Source organism: Palaemon carinicauda, chromosome 3, assembly GCF_036898095.1.
Source record: "Palaemon carinicauda isolate YSFRI2023 chromosome 3, ASM3689809v2, whole genome shotgun sequence".
Taxonomy (NCBI): domain Eukaryota; kingdom Metazoa; phylum Arthropoda; class Malacostraca; order Decapoda; family Palaemonidae; genus Palaemon; species Palaemon carinicauda.
Window position 1 is genome coordinate 153619789 of NC_090727.1, and position 24392 is coordinate 153644180.

Below are 24392 nucleotides of genomic sequence, written 5' to 3' on the forward strand. Positions count from 1 at the left end.
ATCATAATACCCTGATTTGAGACATTACTCTCACTTTATTGTTCTGGACATCAAATAGACCGTTGTGTATGGAAATTGTTACCGAGTCAGTTTCCGCTTTGTCCTTTGTACCCGTATATCTTTTAAGTTCATTTTATCGTAATTTTAGCATTGACTTCACCATTCCATTTTTATTTAAGAGAATCTTGGCCTATAGTTTACAAATTGACATCCTTCACTGTGTCTCACTATCTAAAATTTGTAAGAAAGTCTTGCTTCCCAGTGTTAGTGGATGAGTCGTTAAGATATTTGCGACAGTTAACGAAAGCTTCTCTATGTACAGTATATTTAAACGATTTTAGATCCTTTCCATTGAAAAATTCTTAGTATTCAAATAGTTGAGAACTTCTGAAACTATATGTTTTGCCCCCTTTTTAAAGAGTTTTTAATGGCTTAGTACCTTCAGAAATCATGAAAACTGTAGCAAAAGTATTCCATAGCTCAGAGGTTGCAACAACTGTACGGCATATATTCAAAATTCATAAGTTGTGACCACTGCAGATCATTTATTCTGAAAAACAAAGGTTGTAACTGCTATACACTATTCATTTCAAGGTTCAGAGGTTGTGACTTCTGAAGACTATTCACTTCCAGAGGTAGCCACTTCTGTAGACTATTCACACCAAAAGGTAGTGACTTCTGTAGACTAATCACACCAAAAGGTAGCGACTTCTGTAGACTATTCACACCAAAGGGTAGTGACTTCTCTAGACTATTCACTCCAAAAGGTAGCGACTTCTGTAGACTATTCACTCCAAGAGGTAGCGACTTCTGTAGACTATTCACACCAAAAGGTAGCGACTTCGGTTGACTATTCACTCCCAGAGATAGCCACTTCTGTAGACTATTCACACCAAAAGGTAGCGACTTCTGTAAACTATTCACACCAAAAGGTAGCGACGTCTGTAGACTATTCACTCCAATAGCTAGCGACTTCGGCTGACTATTTACTCCCAGAGATAGCCACTTCTGTAGACTATTCACACCAAAAGGTAGCGACTTCTGTAGACTATTCACTCCAATAGCTAGCGACTTCGGTTGACTATTCACTCCCAGAGATAGCCACTTCTGTAGACTATTCACACCAAAAGGTAGCGACTTCTGTAAACTATTCACACCAAAAGGTAGCGACGTCTGTAGACTATTCACTCCAATAGCTAGCGACTTCGGCTGACTATTCACTCCCAGAGATAGCCACTTCTGTAGACTATTCACACCAAAAGGTAGCGACTTCTGTAGACTATTCACTCCAATAGCTAGCGACTTCGGTTGACTATTCACTCCCAGAGATAGCCACTTCTGTAGACTATTCACTCCAAAAGGTAGCGACTTCTGTAGACTATTCACTCCAAGAGGTAGCGACTGCGATAGATCATTCGCTCTGAAGTCCAGAGGTTAAGACTGCTCTAGAATAATCAATCCCAATCACAGAAGTTGTTATAACAAATGACTATCAATTCTAGAAGATACATTCAGTAGTGTGATACCATCCCCCCATTCCTGACAGTTCATTTCGCAGGCCTTTACGTCAGACTAAACTCTCTGCATTTTTCCCCTCTGTAGGAGAGCCTACATAAAGGTACCATGTGAAGTCTGAAAAAGGGTTTTATCTTCATGTTGAAGGCATTTTTAGATATGTAACTTTTTCACTTCAGTCAGAGCTCCCGATTTTCATCGCCTCACAACTGTTTGATTCATCAATGATTTGAAGTGAACATTTATTAAGTAAATTGTTTTTCTCTTTATCTTTCTCTCAATCTTGATACTTTCTATGTGTCTTGCTCCTTCTCCTACTTTTCTTCTTCTTCTTCTTCTTCTTCTTCTTCTTCTTCTTTTCCCTTGTTTAACCTTACAATCCTGGTTCCCTCTCCCCATTCCTATTGCTCTCCTGGCTGTGGTACCGGCTCTGCTGTGGCTGCTGCTGCTGCTACTGCTGTGGCTGCTGCTGTTACTGCTGTTACTGCTGCGCTGGAGTTGTCACGAGTCCTAGAAATGTCAGGAGCCATGTTCCACAGTCTACCGTAATACCTCTACAAATCCCACAACGATTGAAATCATCTTGTATCTCTTTCCGTTTTCTTAATCAAACTTGAGTTTTTTGAAATAACTGCTTTCTCAAGTATATACTAGATTGGTCTAATATGATGAACTAACACCGTTCAAACGCTTTACATCACTGTAACCGCTGTAACGAGAGTGTTCTTTCTTTTTGTAGTAGTAGTTTTGATGGTGAGGCAGAATTTGTGGAGGTAGCATGGTAGTCTAAGCTAGTGTTCATTGTCACTTCTTAATGAACCTGATGACACACACTATCCCAATCCCACCCAATCCCACCCGTCCCCAACCCTTCCCTCCTCCCACACCCACAATCCACCCCACTCCCACACTCATATCCGCTCACGCTGAATGACGCATCAACCCACCAGCGGTCCTTCGGTTTCAAGCCGTTATAGAGAGATCCCGCGGAGAACGGAACTCATATGACCTCGCCTTGACCTGACTTAGCCTCGTCTTATGTCAGTCTCTTAGTAAAGTCATGTATCCAACAGCTTCACGATGAAGATACAAATCCCTAACTTTATTTCAATAGCAGAAAATAGCTATTAAACCTCAAAAGTAATTTCCAAAGGCAGAAATAAAATATCTAAAACTTATAAGCCTAAACTATGAACATTTCTAAAGATAGATCAACTTTAATTTATCAAACGATATTTTAAAACTACGTTGTATTTATCCTATACCGGCTGAAATTCGTAGGCCTACAATACTTGAATTTTTTCACAGTCCTGTCCAGTCATTACCACACGCTGATACAAAGTTGCCTATGTGTATTTATTCTGTGAATATCAATGCAGAATAAATTCACATGTAGTTTCATATTGTATGAATATGATGTATGTATACACATGAATGATTTAAGGACTTATATAGGAATGTATACGTTATGTATACTGGCACATTATCAAGGGTGTGTCTGGGTATATATATATATATATATATATATATATATATATATATATATATATATATATATATATATATATATATATATATATATATATATATATATATATATATATCTATATATATATATATATATATATATATAAATATATATATATATATATATATATATATATATATATATATATATATATATCTATATATATATATATATATATATATATATATATATATATGGCTGAGGACTCTGAATCTTGAAATAGATGATGATGAATGGCGAAGTACTGATTTAAAAGCTCAAGATATAGAGACGACTGGCGAAATCTAACCGAGGCCCTTTGCGTCAATAGGCGTATGAGATGATGATGATGATTTATATATATATATATATATATATATATATATATATATATATATATATATATATATATATATATTTGTGTGTGTGTAATTATCCTTGCGTATAAATGTGCAAAACTTGTATACGAGACAAAAATGAATCCACGATCAAACACCTTAAACTACTAACTGTACGTATACACCTATGAGAGTAAACATATATTTGGAAACCCCCCCCAACTGCCCCCTTGCCCATTCCACCTACCCAGCCCCCCCCCCCCCCCGCCCAACCCCCTCCATAACCCCAAAACACTATATATTAAACATCTCACAATCTTCTCCCCATCACAACTGGCCACTCTTTGCATACACCCCAAAAGCTTCAGTTTGCCACTGAACTAACTGATTTTGGAAGATTAAATCCCTATAAAAGAAGGATTTAAACATTTAAAAAAAGTAATCCGAATTGCCATTTTCGATTGTGATCCGTGAAATCCATCTTTGGTGAAATTGTAGATAAGTTATTATTTTTATTTTATTTTTACCTGTAGAATTTGTTCATTATGGTTGGCCCTTGCAGAGTAGTTCCTGGCTTTATTTTATATTTTCACTTTAACACTATAGATAGAGAGTCTTTTGAGAGTTGCATCTAATGTTACTGCTTATTAATAGTAATAACTAATTTTATATATATATATATATATATATATATATATATATATATATATATATATATATATATATATATATATAGGCTATATATATATATATATATATATATATATATATATATATATATATATATATATATATATATATATATATATATATATATATTAAGGCTGCCATCCACCTTGTATCATTAAAAGGCATGCGTAGCAATCAAATGAAAAAGGTACATTATATATATATATATATATATATATATATATATATATATATATATATATATATATATATATATATGTATTAAAGGTTTCGTAAGGTGAGGTGATATTTTATATAAAATATTGTTCTTGTATATGATGTCAAATTGTCCCAAAAATTACTTAGGGGCTCTGGCCTTACCTAACCTTACTGTTTGTCTTAATCATTTATGTGTGAAGATATATATATATATATATATATATATATATATATATATATATATATATATATATATATATATATATATATATATATATATATGTATGTATGTATGTATTAATACATGTATGTATTATGTACATGTGTATACATATGTATGTATGTATATATATATATATATATATATATATATATATATATATATATATATATATACATAAATATATATACACATACATACATATGGATACACATGTATATAATACATACATACATATATATATATATATATATATATATATATATATATATATATATATATATATATATGTATGTATTATATACATGTGTATCCATATGTATGTATGTGTATATATATTTATGTATATATATATATATATATATATATATATATATATATATATATATATATATATATATATGTATGTATTATATACATGTGTATCCATATGTATGTATGTGTATATATATTTATGTATATATATATATATATATATATATATATATATATATATATATATATATATATATATATATATATATATATTATGTATGTCTCGTATGTTCGTATGTACCTGTTTGTTCGTCCTTTAGTGTTTTTTATATATAAAGTACTTAATTTGATTACAGCAAGTGGTCCAAGGGACATATTTTAAGCACGAATATTTGAAATATTTCAACTATTCAAAAATCATCTTTATCAGTATTTTCAAATTTCTTTAAAAACTTTTGTCTTTACGCGCTATGCTTTTCAAAGTTTCTTCTCTCATATTTATAGAATTATCATTTGGTGTCGTGTTGTCTTTTAATTCCATTGAAATGCCCTCTTGTCTTTTGTCTTGTCTTTAGTGTCTTGTCAGTTTTTTTTTTTTTTTTGTTTCTCTTGGTTGCTTTGTCTTTTAACTAAATGGTATTGTCTTTGTTTCAGAATTTGATGGTAAAGCAGGCTCATTGGTAGATAAGTGAATGTTAAATTACTCTAAAGTTTAACTATAAAAAAAGTCCTTATTCCTGAGTCCCATTTTCCCCTGAAATCTCTTGAAAGTATGTCAGTTTAAGACTAATTTCAAAGCAAATGTTATTCATGAATTAGGTACATTATTCATTGAATAACAGCAGAAGAATTGTGGTTATTTTATTCATGTGAATAAAACATTATGGTTATTTTATTCATGTGAATAACAACAGAAACTTTCTCGATATTCTATGTGAAAAGTAAAGGAAGATTCAATATGAAAATCTTGAAGACAAAGATAAATGAATTTCCCAGATCAATTAAGAACTCAAATCTTTTAATTATTTACTGAAAATATTATTAGTTTGGATCACTGATTGGTGTCTAAGTGGTATATTATATAACCTGTTAATTTATTAATGGTTTTGTTCTTTCTGTAGGATCTCTTTTTCATATATATATATATATATATATATATATATATATATATATATATATATATATATATATATATATTCTTCTGCACTCAAAGGGTTAAGTACTGGCTACTTTCCTCTTGGTAAGGATAGAAAAGACTCTTTAGCTATTGTAAACTACTCTTCTAGAAGGACACTCCAAAATCAAACCATTGTTCTCTAGCCTTGGGTAGTGCCATAGTCTCTGTTACATGGTCTTCCATTTTCTTCTGCTCTCAAGGGGTTAACTACTGCACTGTCATTGTTCAGTGGCCACTTTCCTCTTTGTAAGGGTAGAAGAGATTCTTTAGCTATGGTAAGCAGCTCTTATGGGAGAAGGACACTCCTAAATCAAACCATTGTTCTCTAGTCTTGGGTAGTACCATAGTCTCTGTACCATGGTCTCCCACCATCCTGGGATAGAGTTCTCTTGCTTGAGGGTACACTCAGCCACACTTTTCTATCTTTTTCTTTATTTCCTTTCATCATTGGGTTATTTTCCCTGTTGGAGCCCTTGGGCTTATAGCATCCTCCTTTTTCCAACTAGGGTCATAGCTTAGCTATTATTAATAATAATGATAATAATAGAAGCTATAAGTTCAGCTGCTACAATTTTGAGAAAGATATTTCGCTTATCAAACCCTCTATCTTTATTTCATGATGATAATAGACTTATTAATTCTTTCCTGTTATTAGTTAGTATGCAATCTCAAAAAAACTTTGAGATCCAGTCCACCAGATAGAATAATTGGTTAATAACTATTTTAGAATAGTCGTAACGACCGCAAACTATTCAGACGCATCTTCTAGTCGATCCAAATGGAAAGTAAGTGAAGAAACTTTCTCTCCCCAAGATGGATTCGAACCCAGGTACAGGAAAATGAGTGAGGTTACCATTAAAACAAGATTTTAGGGTTGTTATTGCCTATTGGTAACTATTCAGACGCATCTTCTAGTCGATCCAAATGGAAAGTGAGTGAAGAAACTTTCCCTCCCCAAGATGGATTCGAACCCAACACAGTGAAATGAGTGAGGTTACCATTAATCCAAGATTTTAGTATTGATGTGGCCTATTGGTAACGTCTCTGCCTGATGATCGCCCGACCTTTGTAATTTGATCGGATTTCCGAATTTGGGTCCTATGGTCCAGCACCAAGGCTGGGGTCGTCATTCAGTGCTAAGGTGTAACTGGTAAAGATCAATAATGAATGGCAGATCCAAGGGACAGTTACAATGCCTTGAAGACTGACCATATAAACCAGTGGTTCCCAACCTTTTTTCTGTCATTTCCCCCGGGCACCCAGTTCAACCATCCAGATTTCCCCCTTCATGCCCTGCCCAGCCCTCATGCCCACTCACCTGCCTCAGAAATGGGCGTGACACCCCAATTCTCCCCTTGAATATCATGTCTTTGAGAACTGATATGATCATATCACAATTGAATGGCTAACAACAAATTACCGCACGTACTATGAGGACATTTTCCGCTTGTTTTAGTTAGTAGGTAGTGTAATTATTTCCCCCCTGGAAGCTTCAAATTTCCCCCCAGGGGGAAATTTCCCCCAGGTTGGGAACCACTGATATAAACAAATGATCGGCACCCAAGCCCTGTCTCCATCAAGCTAGAACCAGGAGAGGTCATCCAGTGCTGCTGATAAGAGATAAAGGCCAAGGCTAAAATGTCAGTGCAGTTTGTGGCTAAAGGGAGCCTGCATAGTTGATTCAGTGAAGCCTAAAGTGTACCGCTGGAGGTATCCTAATGGCGTCATCCTCCTACGGGGGAAAATCTTTAGCATAGACCCCTGAAAATACTCGAGATCTAATTCCGGAATCCTAGTGGAGCCATCTGAGAATGACTTACCAATGTCGCTTGAATGTTTTGGAGTGGGAACCAATTTGCAGAGAAGGATTTGTCTGGAATCTTCCTTTAGATTATGATGACTTTATCCCACAGTTTAGGAGATTTGCTCATTTTCCAGAATCTGTGGTATCTTATACGCCATCTAGCCCAACCTGGCATGGTATAAAATTACCTTGTATAGTATTATTTTCTATTAAGTCCTGTGCAGTAAAATTTCTTTTGAATGAGTATATGATTGTTAACCAAATCACTCTCAATGAAATTGCTTCTTTATATTTAAACGAGTATGTGTTTCTAAGAAAAATACATGTTCCATATTTAGAATATATCTCAAATGTCCAAAGGACATTTTATTCTCACTTCATCTTTCAGGATAATCCAAGTTGTTCTGCATTAGAGCAATTTGAGTGAGAGGAATATTAGGATGAAGAGATTTCTAGTGTATAATTTACATATATGGATTATTTATATATAGTTTTAACCCCTTTTGATAAGTGATTTTTAGATTTGTACTTTTTTAATTTTATTTCTTTTTTACTCACTGATTGATTTGTGACACTGTAATGATAATTATTTTCTTCTTTTTCTCGTATACTAATCATTTTTACTTCTCTCATTATTTCACATTTACTTCTATATATTTTTGTACCTGTTGTCATCTGACTCACCCATGTTCTTTTTCTATTCTAAATTAGTTTATGTTCTCACTACCTGATATTACCTCACAGTAATTTACATCATTCCCCTTTTTCCAATATGCTCTTCCACCCTATCTCAATAACCCCCTCTGGTCCCTGTAGCAGCTAACCACAGACGTCTTTGCTCTCTGTCCATCCGCAGGGGACTACAGCTGCCTGAAAGTGGAACTGGAGTTCACGCGGGACGATGCCTTCTACCTGAGCACGGTGTTCTTCCCAGGCATGGTCCTGGTGACGAGCTCCTTCATCACCTTCTGGCTGGAGTGGAACGCCGTGCCCGCGCGAGTCATGATCGGTGTCACCACCATGCTCAACTTCTTCACGACTTCCAACAGCTTCAGGTCGACGCTGCCCGTCGTGTCCAACCTGAGTGCGATGAACCTCTGGGACAGCGTTTGCATGTTCTTCATCTACGTGTCCCTGCTGGAGTTCGTCGTCGTGAACTACGTGGGCCGGAAGAGACCCAAACACAACATGGCGTACATGCCTGGAGAAAACGCGGTCATCCAGGTATTATCAGAGAACAGACACGTAAGCACATTCCTAATGTTATTCATTTCTTTTTCAGCTTTTCTTTCTTTAGGTCCTTAGAGATTATGTGTCAGCCCCCAAAGACGCTTCTTTTTTGGGCTTTTTATTTTTATTTTTGTAGCAGAATTTGGATATGAAGCACCCAGATGGCCCCCGGGAGTGCACTGTTGTTTTTTGCAAGCTGACATGACCAGTACTATTCCATCTAGTAGTTCTGATACTTATATACATCACCTCCATTTTGACTATCTATCAGTGTAGATTATACGTAATGATATGATTACATTCGACCATGCACTTAATAGTATCCACGTTATTTTTTTCAGACCCGTACATTGAATAGAAAAACATGTCGCTGTTTTAAGCCAAAGTCTTCATTTTATTTCTTTATGTTGCTGAATGGTTTTTGAACTTTGAACCGCAGATGTCCTCTGGGTTTGATGTGACTCCCTAAGATGATCCGAGATAAATTCTTGATGTTTTTGATGCCTTGGCAGATCAGCATGCGATTGGGTCTAGCACTCCTTTCTCAAGGAGAGAGACATACTAGTGTTGTTTCTCATTTTCTCTTTCAATTGAATTCTGATTCAATTGTTTTTTTTATAGATTTTTTTTTAATTAAAGTCTATGGGTGTATATGAATATACAGCATATACATTACCTATTGATACAGCATCAGAGATGATAATGCACATATTCTGAATTGAGAAAGGACCTTATAACTGACATGCATGTCAAGAAATGTTTAGAGTTGTCGTGTGTACAGTTTGAATTCCTTACTTACCGTAATTAACAAGAACCACCGTAGAACTCCTTAGTGGATTTCCCCTGTGTTGAATAACCCTGAAGTTCTATGCAACTGTGATTTCTCACGACACATTTTGCTTTGAATTACAACAATCAATTAAACTGATAACTTCTCGCGCTAACCTGAAGGTTCTCTTCCTTCACATCGCCGTCCTAAGAATTGTTCCGAGTTATTTACCATTTAAATCATATCTTGAGGTTATATGCTCCATGCCCAGTCACTCACCCAGACATGGACAACTGAGATTATTTGTTAATCTTTCAGAACTCGCCTCAACCTAATATCCGACTATCAGAACTTGCCCCAACCTGATATCCGACTCCCAAAACTCGCCTCAACCTAACATCTGATTAACATAACTCGCTTCAACCTAATATCCGGCTATCAGAACTCACCTCAATATAATATCCAACTACCAAAACTCGCCTCAACCTATTATCCAACTATCAGAACTCGCCTCAACCTATTATCCAACTACCAGAACTCGTCTCAACCTAATATCCGACTACCAGAACTCGCCTCAACCTAATATCCGACTATCAGAACTCGCCCCAACCTAATATCCGACTACCAGAACTTGCCTCAACCTAATATCCGACTATAATAACTCGACTCAACCTATTATCCGACTATCAGAACTCGCCTCAACCTAATATCTGACTATAATAACTCGACTCAACCTATTATCCGACTACCAGAACTCGCCGCAACCTAATATCCAACAATCATAACTCGACTCAACCTATTATGCAACTATCAGAGCTCGCCTCAACCTAATATCCAACTACCATAACTCGCCGCAACCTAATATCCGACAATCATAACTCAACTCAACCTAATATTCGACTACTATAACTCGCCTCAACCTAATATCCGACTACCAAAACTAGCCTTAACCTAATCTCCGACTACCAGAACTCGCTTCAACCTAATATCCGACTACCAAAACTAGCCTTAACCTAATATCCGACTACCAGAACTCGCCTCAACCTAATATCCAACTATCATAACTCACCTTAATATCTGATTATCAGAACTTACCTCAACCTAGTATCTTACTATTTGAAACACAAAGTCTTCAAAGAAAGGTTCAATATCTTATATCACCTCTTCATCGATAGTTTTAAAGTTTGCGACCATACGACGATCAAAAACCCTTAATCAAATGCAAAACGTGTCGAGAAAATTGCAGTATCAATCCTGCATGCATTGCATGTCATTGTCTCCATCATTGCATTCAAAGGAATTCTGAATCGAGTCTTCGAAACGTTGAAGACTGAAATTGCAATAAGTTACCGCCTGAATGACGGCAAGGTAGACTGGACAGTTGGATATTCAGGACACATTATTTTTTCTTTCGAGCAAACATATTTTTCAGTTATGCAAAGGTCTTTTCCGTAGGGTAAACCTTTTTTCAGAGGACCGATGTTTTTGAATAGCTATGTTTAGCGTATAGGAAAACTTTTCTGTAGGTTAAACATTTTTTCAGAGGACCGAGGTTTTTGAAGAGCTACGTTTAGCATATAGGAAAACATTTTCCTGTAGGGTAAACCTTTTTTTTCCAGAGGACCGATGTTTTTTAAGAGCAACGTTTAGCGTATAGGAAAACATTTTTCTGTAGGGTAAACCCTTTTTCAGAGGACCGACGTTTTTGAAGAGCTACGTTTAGCGTAGGGTAAACATAGAATATTTATCAGTAAGGTAAAGGTTTCTATATGGGCCGAATGTTTTTCATTAGGGCAAACATATTTTATAGAGTAAGCTTTTTTTCTGAAGGGCTAATTCTTTTGCAGGGCATAAATTTTTCATAAAGGCAAGCATTTTGCAGTGGAGATAACATTTTCAGAAGGGCAGATGTTTTTAGCATTGTAAATGCCTTCTAGTGGAGTAAAAGTTTTTCAATAGAGTAAGGTTTTTTCCTTTAGTTCAAAGCATCATGTCGCAGAACATAGATTTTCTAGTAAGGCTATAGTTTTTCAGTAGGCATATGACTGATGTTCAAAATATATTAGGTTCCAATTTTTTGTTTTTTTTATCTAAAACGCCATAGTTTTATCTAGATATCAAGCGTTAAAATGGTTTTCCTTTTGCTAAAACAAATATTTAATATCCTTAGAGATTTTTTTTAAATATATCTTTTTAGATGAAGAATAGCATTGAAAACTCTTGCAAACTTCAAATCTAATTTAGAATGTTTTAGAATATTAGGCGGTAGATTTTATAGGCATTTATTAGAAAGAAATGTCAATATCTTCCCTAAAACAACAGTGAAATTAGTTAAAAATTAAAAAGTTGCGGGTATTAGGTCTCCCCTGAGACGATCTACATAATTTTCCTTGGGTGACCATAAGCCAGTAGGGACTATCATTAGCCCCCTCTAACCTCCCCCCCAAGGTGCCACCCTGGGGAGTAGTAACACCCCCCCCCCACCCCCCCGTAGAAGGTCTCACACTATTCACGTCCTAGCGGGGACGCGAACTCGGGACCTCTGAAACAGAAGCCCGCGACGCTACCAACCTAGCTATCCGGAGTATGTTTGCCATTAATATTTTCACGTAGATACTAACCGGAAAGCATCTTTCAGTTAGTGTATAATAACTGAGATAAAAATATCTTTTTTTAACCATTTATTCAAAGGCAAGGAACTCTCTATCTCTAACCATCCGATAGAAATAGCGAATAATATTTTCTCGGAAGATGATGGAATGCCTGTATGCATATACATTTCAAACGGTTTGATTATGGGGAAATAATTCAACTGAGGGAATACAGTATTACTATATACATATTCTGTAAAAAAAAAAAAAAATCAAAGAAACAATGTGTGTTTATTTCTTGCCAGTCTTTTTGTATAGTATTATTATTATTACTTGCTATGCTACAACTCTAATTGGAAAAGCAGGATGCTATAAGCGCAGGGGCTCCAACAGGGAAAATAGCCTAGTGAGGAAAGGAGATAAGGAAAAGTAGAATATTTTAAGAACAGTAACAACATTAAAATAAATATTTCCTAAAGCACAGGGGCTCCAACAGGAAAAACAGCCCAGTGAGGAAAGGAAACAATAAAAAATAGAATATTTTAAGAACAGTAACATTAAAATAAATATTTCCTATATGAACTATGAAAACTTTGATAATGCAAGATGAGAAATAAGATGGAATAGTGTGCTTGAGTGTACCCTCAAGCAAGAGACGAACAGACAAGCAATTGAATGCTGACAATGTCAATACTCTGTGAGTCACTTTAGTTTTAATGATAGTATGTCTCAAGTCAATTTCCTAATTTTGGTGTAACTTTAAGAGTGGATATTTAAATGAATAAACCTTCGTTTCATTAATTTACTTATACTTAGAATATAAGTTTTTACCTCTTTGATTGATTAAGGAAATTTATTTTCCAATACTGATATTTACTGATAAATAAAAACTCAATTATTCTTTAACATATGATAATCAATAGAAAATTGATGATATTTTAAGCGACGTATAATTATCAATAAGAATTCTATACTGTTTTTTATTATGTCTTATAATCGATAACTAATGAATAGCTATATAAATATCGCTTTAAAAATCTATTTTAGTGTTGTTACTATTTTTAAAATATTTGGGTTTAATTATTCATTATTTCTTATGTATTTTTTTCCTTATTTCCAATCCTCACTGGGCTATTTATCCCTGTCGGAGCCCTTGGGCTTATAGCATCTTTCTTTTCCAACTAGGGTTGCAGCTTAGCAAGTAATAACGATAATGATAATAAAGTACGTACTATGCTATGTAAGAAACGAACCGTTCGAGGGGAATTCAGTTTAATTCAGAAGTTGAAATTACTTGACTACTTCACACCGAACGCTACCAATTCTGTACCTGACTACTTCAAGGATTGTACGTAATAATTCCAAGATGGCGCGTCTCTTTAAAAGAAGATTGTTAATGATAAGCTGTACATGTTTAAACGATCCTTAACATTTTAAATTTTCAGTAAGAAAAAGACTATCTTCCTTCTTGACTCCTTTGAGATTCTTAGCTCTCCCCCCTTAGTGCAAGACATATAAATAAACCTTTAGGTTTGATTGTGAGTCCGTATGTTAGCTTCTTACGTGTGAGTGGTATCTTGCGCTGGATATTCCCTGTGTTAGCGTCTAGACTCCAGAGGCTGGATAAACTCTTAGGGATATGCTAGCTGTACCCTTTAACTAGAAGCTGGCTAGGTCCTTTAACAAGGGGCTGGCTAGGTCCTTTAACTAAGACTGGCTAGACCTATTAACTAGGAGCTGGCTAGGCCCTTTAAGTAGGAGCTGGCTAGAACCTTGAATTGGGGGTTGGCTAGACCTTTAACTGGGAGCTGACTAGACCCTTTAACTGGGAGCTGGCTAGATCCTTTAAGTAGTGACTGGCTAGACCCTTTAACTTGGAGCTGGCTAGACCCTTTAACTAGGAGCTGGCTAGGCCCTTTAAGTAGGGTCTGGCTAGTCCTTTTAAGTGAGGTCTGGCCAGACCCTTTTATTAGAGGCTGCTTAAGCCCTAGACCCTTCAAATGTTGTGTTAGCTGGATTATGTTTGTGAATGACAAGTCTGCTCTAATAATCATCTATTTATAGATACCTCATTTTGCATTGGGCTTTACTGGTGTTATTTGAGTCTAAAGCCACAATTAGTTTCATGTTTGGTAATTGGATAGAATAAATTATTTTAATCATTTATAAACCTGTAGATTTATGTGAACCAGTAATGGCCAAGTAGAGATTCATAAAAAATCAATCTGTTAGTGCTGTTTATATTAGAAACTTTAGACAGCATCATAGCAACTGCTTTTGTGTTGAGATAGATACATAGGTCTGTCCCTCCCCCCTCCGCCCCTTTTGCTCCTGAAATGCCCCCCTAGTGGACTAAATGGTCAGCATGTAGTACAACTACCACTACTACAAATATGGCTCCATCGAACATTGCTCCGAAAGGAATGGGTTCAGTTATCTCGTCAGGGATGTTGAAGCGGTTGACGTTACGCGCGAACTACGAGCAGCGATGATCGATGGAGCTGAAGCTATAGTTGTAATAGTAGTAGTAGAAGTAGTAGTAATGAATGACCCCAAAAGTGCATCACTGTTCATGGTGTGCGAGCGACCTGGTCGGTTCGGCAGGTTAGAATGACTAACGAAAAACCGTCACCCCGAGGTTCTTCAGAAACACGCCGGCCAAAGGGAAGATCTGTACAGACCAGATCTGCATGAAGTGAGAAATATTAACCAACTTTTCATCATAATATGAAATGAAAATGGTAATTTAGGTTTTTGTTAGTAGAATATTATCCCCAACTCTATTGCGATGGTCGGATATATGTCTTAAGTGTTGGTTTGTCGCTCGACTAATCTATTTCAGACTTGAGTTTTCAAATGTCTAACAGATTTTGGTATAACGAATTCCCACCAGCTGACGTGGGATGTAGGCTACTTGCTTGTTGTTGGGTGGTCATTAACCTATCAAATCGCTTCACAATATATAGATTACTTTAGAACAAAAGTGAGACTCTAATGTTTAATGTTATTCGCCAGATATGTTGCTGATGAATAATCTATATAAACATTAAAACGTAGACATTTCTTTGCTAGCCCTGTTCAGCTAACTGGATGGAGTTCTTGGTATGTATCAGTTATTTTCATCTGCTAAAGATTGTGTTTAGTGACGCCGCGGCAGTAAGACAGTAAATGGAAGACCGGAAAGTCGGTGGAATATCCTCGTTAGTAGGGCGCGTTGGCAACAGATGGCGCTGATCAGTTTGGTCTTTCTTTTATATCAGGATCAGAAAGAAAATTGGTGATTGATCTGAATAACGTTTGCCGCTAATGCCGAATAATGCTGAATACATATATGATTTTAAAAATGTATATTTTATATGAAAACAATACCTACAGTTGTATACTACCGCCAAGATCTTAAATTTCATTAATAATTGTAATACGTCCATAGGAGTTTTCAGTGAATTTTAGTTGGACATGTTGTCAATAGATGGCACTAATGCGTACAGGATTTTGTGAAGGAGCTTTCCGGTCTTCCTTTTACTATCCTTGCGACTTTAATGAGGACTATAATAGTGCTTTATAAAAAGCTTTTATTTAGTGGATCAATCATCTTAGTATGAAACGTTATCTAAAGATAAGGGTGTGAACCTCTTATATGTGAGTTAGGCCTAAGTAATACGAAAATTCATTTTAAACTGAGAATTGGAGCCTATATATAGTCTCTGAAGAGATCAATCTAGTGAAGATTATTTTCCTTTTAGGTGTAGTATGAGTTTTTTTTATTTAAGATGGTGTAACTACATAATATTAAGTACGTTGTACGTGAATTTTGTCGAGAAAGATTGCGTGTTAAGTCGAATGGCCCTGATCACGCGTTTACTCCGTTATGATTAAAATTTCCATAATCTAATACCATAATCTGCCTTTATCTAATTCTACAACTTTTTACAAAGTTTTTTAATTCACTGTTGCTTATCTGAATAGGATTTGCTCAAGACCTCTAACCCTGATTAGTTGGTCTAGATTTTCTAACTTCTTAAGCCGTCTTAATCTTATGTCTATAATTGGGTGTAACATGTAAAGTTTCATTATATATACTATATTTATATTTCTTTTAAATATATGACGCCCCACTGTAATGATGTAGGCCTACTTCCTTTTGATGAAAGAATTTCAAAGTTACTGCGGCTGAGGCCTAGACGTAGTAGATCCAAAATCCTAAATGCATATTTGTAGCCTCATTCTTTACAAACATTTACATTTAATATCTGCATTCTACACCATTATTTTAAAGCTCTTGATATTAACTATTAAATTTCATGTTCCGTCTAATTCATGGATTGAATAGAGGGGCAGAGATTTAAAATTATTGGAACTAGTATTACGATTCGGTTAACGAAAAACTACTAGTTTTCCAAAACCTTTAGTTTGTTAAGTTTGTTGTCAAATTTATATATATGTTTTCTTATTTTTTTTTACTTTATGTTAGTATAAAACATTAAAAATAGAGAGATTACCAGATTTTGTTTGTGTTTAGAGAATAGTTTTTTTTAACATGGATTAGAGAATAATGTATTTTCATGCTTCTAAAGAAAAAGAAAATGTTTTTCCTTGTTGAATTATATGAAACCCATATAGATATGGACTCATTATTAAGGTTTTGTTTCATCTGCAGTTTGAGTACAACTGAATATGCATCAGATTGTAACGGTAGATTTTTAGCCGTCAAAATTGAAACTAGAGACTCCCGCCTGAAGACGCCATCTTGAGCTAGAGCAATTCTAGAGAAATATCCGGCTGTATTTGCTTGAAATAAAAGCTAACTTAGGGAGATTCTTAAGCGAGCTTCTAAGAATTCACAACCTAACTCTAGGGAATTCCTAGGCCAGCTATAGAGATTTCTTAGTCTAACATCAAATCATTCTCAGGCTAACTTCATAAAGTAGTTAGGCTTAACCTCATATAGTAGTTAGGCTAACTTCACATCATTATTAGAATAACTTTCCCTCTTCCGAATGATGGAAATTATGTGGATACACTATTATTTCTCTACCAAAACGTCAAAAGAGTCATTCAAGTTGGCGTTGATTATCGCAACCGCCCCAGAATTTATCGCGTACACACACGTCATCCATATTTCTATTTTCATGTGGAAATTAATCTTAACCTTCCAGTTTGCAAAGTGGAGTGTAAGTGGAGGATTAGACAGCAATACCTGTTTTGTTTTAAACTGTCTGTGCAGGTAAATCTAGTACTAGCTGTAGTCTCGCTCTCTAACATCGCCTTTGAAGAGACTTGAGGGCTATACTGTGCAATTTGTTGTGTTTCTTTTGTTTATTTAGAATTGAATCTTGGATAGAATATTAATGTTTCTCTTATTACATGATCCCAGCCCTTGGAAGTTGCCTTCCAAAGGAATCTATTTGGAGCTTTTTTACTTGGGATAATATACCTTTTATCACATAAATTGAAATGCAAATTGTGCGGTGCATGATTTGCGTGCCAATTGGCAAATGCTCTGTTTCATTATAGGGCATTGAAATTTACTAATGTGCTTTAATCTTACCAATTTTTATCAGATCAAATTGTTCATTTGAGACAAATTAGAATACATTGAATATTGTACCATTCTAGGTTAGGTTTTTAACTCTTAGTACTGTGACAGAGAGAGTCTGTTTTTGTACCACTGTATGGAGGCATTTTGTCCCACGAATCTATAATAAGGAGATTTGCATGCATGCATGAGATACTTTCACATAAAAAGAGGTCACTCTGGTCAATTTATTCATTTGAAATCAAATTTTTCTCAAAATCTGGCTCAATGAACTACTTGCCTTTCCAGTCGTCATTGGCTGCATTGATATGTGATGGACTGTCTTCTCTCTATTCAAATTAGAACTAACTTATCTATCTCAATGTCAAAATGCTAAATTCAGTATTACTCATTAGTTTTGAGGTATGAATAGTTCATTTCAATTGATATTTTGATAATTAACAGATATAATAATTTGTAACACTATGCCATTGGTTTTCAAATTTGAATTTATAATCCCTCATCAAAATTAAGATAACTTACAAGTCAACGAAGCATATATCCATGATAAGACATTTTATCGATGGTGTACGTAAAGCACGCGCTAATAGCGTGCCGCGTCAAATTCACGTACAGTACTCGATAAGATCCCCGTTGCTCACCAGAGTGCAGAACTCTCTATAAACCTCTCTGTTTCCAAGAGGAAGGAGAGCGGAGAAGTCCAGTTCACGTAAGCTTTAACGAAATGATCAGAGTGACCCTCGAAAAGATATCTTAGCTTTTGATTCCATATTTTATTGTTATGTCTTTTTTTTTACTCCTGTTGATATTTATATTTTAAGAATTTCAAAAGCAGAATGGCTTTTGTTGTTTACAATTTAAGATGCATTAATCATACATATATATATATATATATATATATATATATATATATATATATATATATATATATATATATATATATATATATATATATGTACGTATATATATATATATATATATATATATATATATATATATATATACAAACATATATATGTATATATATATATATATATATATATATATATATATATATATATATATATATATATATATATATATATATATATATATATATATACATATAATGTATGTATGTATGTATGATATAGTATAATTACAGTCAATTGCCCATTAATATTGCACAGAATATTTCAAGTGTAATTCTCATTTCATTTTAAAAAAATCTCTTACTGATACTGATCCATAAATCTGATCCATGAATATTTTTATCTTTACGTCATGAAGTACATTAATAAAAATGTCAATATTGGACCCTTCGCGACCAAGTTAAACCGTGTCGTCCAAGTCCGAGAGGATTCAATCATGTGTCTAACGACTGTTCCACTTTGTCTGTCTATTTTCAGCGGATCCCGCAGGCTATACACCGGATTGGCCTGAGTTTGGTAAGCGGCTGGGTAGGTTGAGGTTATTGTGTGGCCTGCTGGTGGCCTAATGTGGACCTGTTGTGGCCTTGTGATGTGTTGTAAGCGGCACCCTTCCTTAACCCTAACACGACCCTTCGTCCTTTGCGAAAACCTTGACCTTCGAGCTGTTCCGTACCTACTTTCCATCCTGAGACCCACTTCATTATCCTCCTCCTCATCCTCCTGCCCCCTCCTCCATGTATTGCATCTGTATCTAGTGAAGATTCGACTTCCTGTAACTCTGTACTGTAACCTCTAACTACTCCCCTTCAATTCCTTTATCCTCCTGGACCCTTGTGTAATGCATCTGTATCTAGATAGATATTAACTTCCTGTGACTCTCTGTTTGATAACCATGGCTGTTGCTGGTTCCGGATGCTGCTGTTGATAGTGTTTCATGAAGAGGCAATGATATCAATGATGATCTACCATCACTCGCCTCCTAAAGGTCACGTTACACGGGCACGCTTGCCGACGTTGCCTTTTGACATCTTAACTCTGCTAAGCTTTGGACCAGGTAGCCAATAGTGAGTTATGTTTATTTCCATAAATCGACGTTGCAAAAGCGCCGAACCTTATAAACAAAAGTCCTGGGTACGTTGAAGCTCATGCGATGTCATTTTAACGAATGTGTGCCTTTCCTGTACACAAATAGGTAATAAGAATTAAACTGGTTACGTGGTGCATAGCTTGACAGGAAGATGCCAAAAGGCGCAAGAAAGCGCGCTCGTGGGATGCAGCCACTCGTCTTTTAATCTCCATCCAATACATGATTAACAGGCCCCCAATTAACTCATTCTCACACATCACTCCTCCTTTCACATTTTCTCCTCGTGATTCAAACTCACCCCAGCCTTTGAATCTTCAGAATTTTCAGATAGGCTTATTTTTTATTCCTATTTCATCCAGGCAGTTAACCTTTTCAAATAGCCTCCCCCCAAAAAATGCTTTAAGGCCACAAGACATTTCCGCCAGCATAACCTCATGATTAACCATTCCTGCCCGAAGGATTTTTTCCGTAGTAATTTTTAAGCCCTTTTCAGTAGGGTTCTTCCTTTATATCTTTTTATTACTCGAAGTAAGAAAATCTTATTAGAAGTATTTAGTCTATAAGGTCCTTTTAGTCATATTATCCTCGTCTCCTCTCCTCTAATTTCCTCGTCACCAGAGTCTTCCTGTTTCCAGATCTTCTCCACTCTACCTCCAACTGACCACGGTGATGTCTCACGTGAAAATCTGTCCTATTTTTTTTAGTCTTTCATCCACTTTTCAACATTATATAACATCTCTCAATCACAATAATATTAATGTGTATCCAAATCTTCATTCCATATGATTCAACCAGTCCTCCTCACAGAGTAACTCAGAGTAACCTATAATTATCAAAAGGTAGTTTCATGTTTGCAGTCTCTCTGACACTGATAGCATCTAACAATAAAATTTCCCCTAAGTAACCAGTGTTGAGGCAAAATTTAAGTCAAGTACAACTCAGTATCACAAGTGCAAGCCCTCACGACATCAATTTTGCCTCTAAAAAGCCAGTTACTTTGTGTAAATATCTTGCTCAGATGCTAAGAAGCGCCAGAGTGAAGGCACGCCTATCGGACGCCTTAAAGAGTACTTCCGCCTAACAGGGTTTAATCTGTTTCACAAACATCTTAAAAAGAGTTCTGTATACTGATCCAAACTCTCACACAGCATTGCTAGGTTCAGTGTACACCCATGCCAGGCCAATAATATAGACTTGATACCTGGCATGGGTCTCATAGTGTTTATTGACAAAGAGATTAACCGCATTGATTTTCACTGGTGGTTTAGTAAGTGTTGTAGATTAACAAAACAGTCATTTGTTTAATAGATCACAAGACTATAGCTTGCATGTAACATTTAGATGCATCTTGGACAGGGGAGGAATGAATAGTTTTGCTGTCTGCTCTGCAATAGCTGTTTCTTTATATTAATAGTAATGGGGATCATGCCAGTTTGAAATTAACCGTAGTTACAGACTTGATTTGGTTTGGTATTCCGTAGATGTTTATGATAGTGTGCATTCTTACATGATAAGCTGAACAATGTCTATGGATTGCTTCGATTTCTTTACTGAGATGCAGTTAGACGCAGGAGTCCTCGGCACGCCTTGCCGCGAAGAAGTAAGGCTGTTGCTTTGGTGCGCTTCTTCCGAGAGAGGTGTACCGTGAATTCCTGTGTACAACTGGACGTGGTTCAAGAAAATAATTGCTATAAGTAATCAGTCACATGTTGAAATGTACTTAGGTAATTTTCAGTAAATTATATGAAAAAAAAAATCCCTTTTTGGAATGAGCAAGCACAACTTTACTTAGATACTCTATGCTTATCTTATAATAATCCGCTTTCACAGCAAAAAATCATCATGTTGTGAGATTTAGTATCGAATTAAAAGCTCAAGATAGAGACAGTTGACGAAATCTAACCGAGACCCTTTGCGTCAATATGCGTAAGGAGAGATGACGACGAGATAAAGACTTGGGCCAATCTCCCATATTTTCACACGGCAATAACAAACCTCTGTAAGATCTAACGGGTAGACCCGCTGCCTGTTAAAATTTGATAAATATGATTTGTATAGCTCTTCTTGTCTAGATAATGTCCGAGCTGATATCTTTACGACTTAGGTTTAACAAACTTCTCCATTATAGTAACATGTTTCTTCTATTTGTGACTATAGTGTTTGCTGAACAACCCCTTAGCTGGACAGTGATGTGGCTATCTCATGTCAATTCTTGATATCTTAGAGTATATATATATATATATATATATATATACATATATATATGTCTATATATATATATATATATATATATATATATGTATATATATATATATATATATATATATATATATATATATATATATATATACATATATATATATATATATATATATATATATATATATATATATATACTGTATATATATATGTATATATACAGTATATATATATATATATATATATATATATATATATATATATATATATATATATATATATATATATATATATATTTATTTATATATATATATATATATATATATATATATATATATATATATATACAGTATATATTAATTACACAAGATAGAATGTGTATGAACAATCACAGGATAGAAAGAACAAACAGATGAAAGCTTACTAAGGGAAGTATGATCATAGCTTTATATCATGGGAAAAAAATCCCATCACACTTTTGCCAATATCCAAGAAATAAATGCAGACCTTACTCCTTACATAGAAATTTTTATTCATACATTTCTTTAATTGAATATATTCAGCAGTAGTTACTCCTTGCATAGAAGTATTTATCCATACATTTATTTGATATGATAAATCCATCAGTAGTTTAATTTTAAAAAAAGATTTAATTTTTTTTTCAAGCACTAATGGAGACCAATATATTCTATGCATACCTTCCACACAAATCCACCTATAGCATACACACCCATTCCTACAAGCAAATAATCACACGAGTAATTTGGACAAAGTAGCTAGCTGAGGTATTCCACCAAGCACTTTAGTCTTGGCAATCGCCTTCAGGTATTCTCTTCTTCACTAAGACGAGTTCCCAGAATTCTTCAGAAATCACCCAGGATCTAGATGCTCTGTTGTGATAAGTGATCTCAAATCTTAGTAGCTGGCAATTGAGTACGTTTTCAAACACTCTTATCTTGGGGATTTGTGAAGGAATTTCAAGTTTTAGAGTCATTTGTATATGCAAGTACCCTTTTTAAAATGAGAAGAATGTTTTTAGAAGATATTGAAGCGATAAGAAATGGCATTTTGAGCTCTGGAGACCATTAAAATTGTGAATGCCTTAATTCAAGTATGACCACATAAAACTATGTGAGATTCTTTATTAAATCTTAAATGGTGAATGTGACTCTTTATTGATTTTGCTTTGCCATTTTTAAATGAATATTTAATCACCATTTTGATATTGATTGTGTTTACATTCGGGATATCAATGTAAGATATTCTTCAACCAAAGAAATCAAGGCATATCTCGTATGTGTTCATTAAGTTCAAGGATAAGTTTTCTGTCATAGAAAATTTTCCATGAATCAAGGATCAAGCCTCGAATATTTAGATAGAATTTATCAAGTTGAAAAATCTATATATAGATTCAGAACCTTTCATTTCTCAGTGTGATCTAAATCAGCTGTTAAATCAGCTGTCAGTCTAGCCAAAAACTGTTGAACTTTCTCAAAAAGACAAGTAACAATAATATTAGTGTAATCTTAGACATTCACTGAAAAGTTAGAAGACCCAGGCCTACATGGCGAAGGACTATGAAGCGTGAAATAGATGATGAATAGAGTAGTATTGATTTAAAAGCTCAATATGGAGTCGACTGTTAAAATCTAAGTGAGGCCCTCTGCGTCGATAGAGTGTTAGTGTAATCGTAGATATTGACTGAAGAGTTAGAAGACCCAGGCCTACATGGCTGAGGACTATGAAGCGTTAATTAGGAGATGATGAATGGAGTAGTATTGATTTAAGAGCTCAAGATAGAGTCGATTGGCGAAGTCTAACCGAGGCCCTCTGCGTCGATAGGCGTAGAAGGAGATGATGATTAATAGTAGATGATTCACAAACTGTGGGTCCTTGGTTCGAGCCCCTCATAAAGCCTGGTATCAAGTTTGATTCCTCCTCCATCTCTCCTCTGCAAGATGCTCCCGGAACCTGCATTGCTAAGAACATCAATGTTGTGGCCTTTGATCACAATTTCTCAGAAGAGAATAGCGGTGCTACGGCATAGCCTATACAAATGACTAACATGTTTTGAACCTGTTTATTGTGATAAAGTGGCTATTAGGATTGCCCCATTCTTTTGTGAGACACGGGCTCTTGCGTTAACAGCCCGCATTGTGATACAGAGAATTATAGAGCATCCGATCTCTCGTGATAATCATTTACAAGTAACTCTGCTTCATTTCTCACTTTTACTATCTTGGATGTGAAATGGGTTTGCCCTTGTGTGCACATTATTGACATTCCCATCACCTGTGATCCACACATCTACACATGCAGCCACAGTAGTCTAAGCTTTGGCCCTAAATATCATACATCTATAGTA

The 24392-nt window shown here is 35.2% G+C and overlaps 1 protein-coding gene across 17 annotated transcripts in view; it reads left to right on the forward strand.

Annotated features, from left to right (window-relative positions):
* Positions 1 to 24392, forward strand: part of pHCl-1 (pH-sensitive chloride channel 1) — a 149619-nt gene that overhangs the window by 62128 nt on the left and 63099 nt on the right. For 8 of the 17 annotated variants that reach the window (XM_068370981.1, XM_068370984.1, XM_068370988.1 and 5 more), the window contains exons 9-10: positions 8561 to 8949; positions 19219 to 19269. In XM_068370981.1, the coding sequence (XP_068227082.1) occupies positions 8561 to 8949; positions 19219 to 19269 (440 nt within the window). The remainder of the gene's footprint in view (positions 1 to 8560; positions 8950 to 19218; positions 19270 to 24392) is intronic. The other 9 variants (XM_068370982.1, XM_068370990.1, XM_068370993.1 and 6 more) reach the window with 3 other exon arrangements.